The sequence below is a fragment of the Opisthorchis viverrini genome (assembly GCF_000715545.1).
Source record: "Opisthorchis viverrini unplaced genomic scaffold opera_v5_19, whole genome shotgun sequence".
Classification (NCBI taxonomy): Eukaryota; Metazoa; Platyhelminthes; class Trematoda; order Opisthorchiida; family Opisthorchiidae; genus Opisthorchis; species Opisthorchis viverrini.
The window spans coordinates 288,993-292,369 of NW_008751675.1; the positions used below are offsets into that span (position 1 = coordinate 288,993).

At 41.2% G+C, this 3,377-nt stretch overlaps 1 protein-coding gene across 1 annotated transcript in view; it reads left to right on the forward strand.

Annotated features, from left to right (window-relative positions):
* Positions 1–286: 286 nt before the first annotated feature.
* The window catches only part of T265_01722 (hypothetical protein), a gene marked incomplete at both ends in the record, with an annotated part of 4,183 nt that continues 1,092 nt past the window's right edge, over positions 287–3,377 (forward strand). Inside the window, 2 exons of the mRNA XM_009165812.1 lie at positions 287–484; positions 1,771–1,982. Coding sequence (XP_009164076.1) covers positions 287–484; positions 1,771–1,982 — 410 coding nt within the window. The remainder of the gene's footprint in view (positions 485–1,770; positions 1,983–3,377) is intronic.

The window sequence follows — 3,377 nt, forward strand, 5'->3', positions numbered from 1 at the left end:
ATCCTTTGGCGCAGACCAGAAAAAATGCTATTTTATACCTCTCCATCCGCTTATTCAGAGCGGATTTAGCCAGTAATACTCCTGTTTTGTACTACGGAGAAGCTTTCATTATAGCTGAGAAGGCCGGTCCTGTTGTTTATGATGCTACCAGAAATACGAATTACTGACGTTTTTTTCCTTCCTGAATAATTTCCCCCCGAAATATTGTGTAAACGTAATACACTACTCATAAGGCTGCTGAATATTGTTCAAACGCCAAAGATCAGCTTCGCCCTTCTTGTGGTTTATGAAGTGGGCACAGTCCCAGAGTTTCCCTCAACCTTATGTTTTGCTTGAACCCAAATTGCACGAAAATAGCGAAATACACTCATACATATTAGTGTATTTCGCTAATTCTCCCGAATTACTCAAAAGGCAGTCGAGTTTGAACGTTATCAACGTGTTTATCACGAGATGTCAGGGAAGTCCCATTTTAAAACTTTATGTAATTTGGGTGAATTTGTGGGGTGAAATGAGATTTCACGGCTTTTTCTGCCTTAAAGGTCGGTGGCAGATACGACCATAAGACTCGCAGTTTGAACTCTCTAGCCTTGTAAATTTGGTCTAATCAAATATTACTTGTCACTCATCGTTTTTCACGAACTGGTCTTTGCTAAATGACCTGTTTTCACGGCTTTTTCTGCCTTAAAGGTCGGCGGCAGATACGACCATTAGACTCGCGGTTTGAAATCTCTAGTCTTGTAAATTTGGTCTAAACAAATATTACTTGGCACTTATCGTTTTCATGAACTAGTCTTTGCCAACTCACATATAACTTGAGTTTCGCATGGATAACATAAATACATACAGGAATATGTGCGTAATTGAACCTGGATTAGTCTAACTGTCTAGAGCGAAATGACCCCAGGCACACTGCTTAAAATGCAAAAGTCAGATGTCATTGGTCATTGGTTGTTCATTGAATGAAACTCACTGAATAAAGCACGACCGTGAAGACAGCCGTGGCTTTGCAAGTCGCTTTCATAAACGCTCAGTCCGGTTCCAAAGCATTGGCCGACTTAATTTCCTTTGCACTTGAGCGTTCTAAAGTTGATTTCTTTCAAAAAGGCGTGTCAGTGTTAGACAATGATTTCGATTGATTGGAATATTCACTAAATTCATTACCAGGAATCTTCCAAAAACAAAAATGCTTGCTGCTAACACTATTGATAAAGCAAGCAAAGTTAGCCTGATATTGTACTTAGATGATAGAAGATACTCGGAAAATGTGACCAGATGCAACAAATTGGCGAGGAAATATGATTTTCTGCCACTGGTCATCCCGGACGATACGTAATAGCTATATATTATGCTAGACTGAAACCACGTGCCTGACTAGGTACATTCGCGGATAATTGCATCAACGGGAAAGGAAGGGGGTTCAGTGTCGCTCGTGAGTGGCATTATTTGAGCACAAGCCGTTTCTTGGCAACAGCTGTGCAAAATATACACTCTATAAATTTTATTTGGAGCAGTGTACATTTATAGTCTTCTCAGTCAGACACCTGATTAGATTTTTCGTTGTCTCGGAAGGAGATTTAATTTCTGTGACACATTTACCATCCGGTTCTGTTGAATTTTGACGAAAACGTTTATTGGCTTCTCGAGAAATACACTTATTTGCAAATCAGTTTGGTTTTCACGAGAGACTCACTGAATGTGCCTGCACACAGGCCGCCTCAAGATTCAGTTGGCACGATATTCGAGATATCGCAGTAAATTTTCATAAAGAAAACTATTCACAAGGTTACTGAAAACTCTTCGACAGCCCACGACTGGTTTAGTCCCTCTTGGGGCTCATCAGGTAGGCGAAGTCCCCGAGTTTCCGTCAACCTTATGATCCACTTGAACCCAAATCGCACTGTTTTCGATAAATACACTCATTTGAAAATCAATTTGGTTTTCACGAGAAACTCAACTGAAAATGGGTTTTCAGCAACCTTGTGAGGAGTTTCATTTATGAAAACTTATTGGCTTCTTTTTATGTCACTTCAAGAGAGGAACTTATATCAAAGTGGACTAAGCAGCGCGCAGTCAAGGCGCTGTTGACCAGCGCATCTTGTTTACCCTGTGAATTGCCTGATGAGTGTCCCTAGTTGAGGATTTTTGAGTCTATCCACGAAGAGATCTATCAGGAATTGGCCGACGAAAAGTTCCTTACACCTTACCCCTTTCGTCGTCACTAAAAGAGAGCAAAAGATGACTGCGTCGATAACCACTGCGAATAGTCTTGTCAGCATGTTATCAGTGAATGGTACGCAATGGCATCATGTCAAGCAGGAACACATGATGGCTTTTACGTTTTCGATGTTCATACTATCTTTCAAATTATACTTTTAGGTCCTTTCACGTTTTTTTCTAGCGTTCTTGTGAGCCACCGTTCCAAAACATCATATGGAGAACTAAAAACATGTCCTGGATGGTCTGAGAGGTACAGAGGGCTTCAAGTTAACGCATCGATGCAACAGTAGGTTGCATATCCTCGAGGGATATTTGGATATTTGGCAAGCTTTTTGGAGCGGATCTTCCGGTGGAATACCACTCAGGATGTATGAGCTAAACCACTGTTTGTAGAAAAGCTACGATGGGACAATTCCTGGGTATAAAGCTGTTGCCCATGTGGTTTACAGGCTGATTCCATTTGACTGATAATGTAAGTATCAGTAGACCGGCCTGCTAATTGAGAAATTCAGTGACCAAATTGATGCGGCGAAGCTGACCAAGACGTGTTAGAAAGTTTCTCATGGCATTCAAATGAATTTCCCTCCCTAAAAACGTGGCCTTTGACTTTTTTGTGCCAAGATTCATGCTACCCCGTAGGCTATTAAAAAGGTTAAATTAAGCGCACAAGACCCCCCGGGTGTACAGCATACCAATCGCGAAACTGGTACTTGCGCATGAATCCCTATTTTAACAGCTATCAATCAACACTTCTCACCATAAAGTAACTTCCCAATATATATTCTGAAAACGATGTATTGCAGGGCAGAATATGTGTGAGAGTATGTCTCCGAGGTGACCATCACCCAATGGTCTTCGCCAGGAAGCGGTTTCTGTAGTGCAGTGAACAGCGGTCAACATGCAGATCTTCGTTCTTGTTACGATTACCAACATTTTAGTCGTTATCATTATAATCATCTTGAGCAATAGATTAGTGGTAAGTGTGGGCGTTTCACTACCACACGCCCATTAGAAAGAAACGCCCTTTTGCACAGAAGATAGCAATCAAGACATTGGAAGCATAATGTAAGTGAAGACACGTTTTATGGTAAAAGCTCTCAAGAACACGTGCCCGCAGCTGCGATCAGTAGTGAAGTTAGCATATCTGAGCATTACAT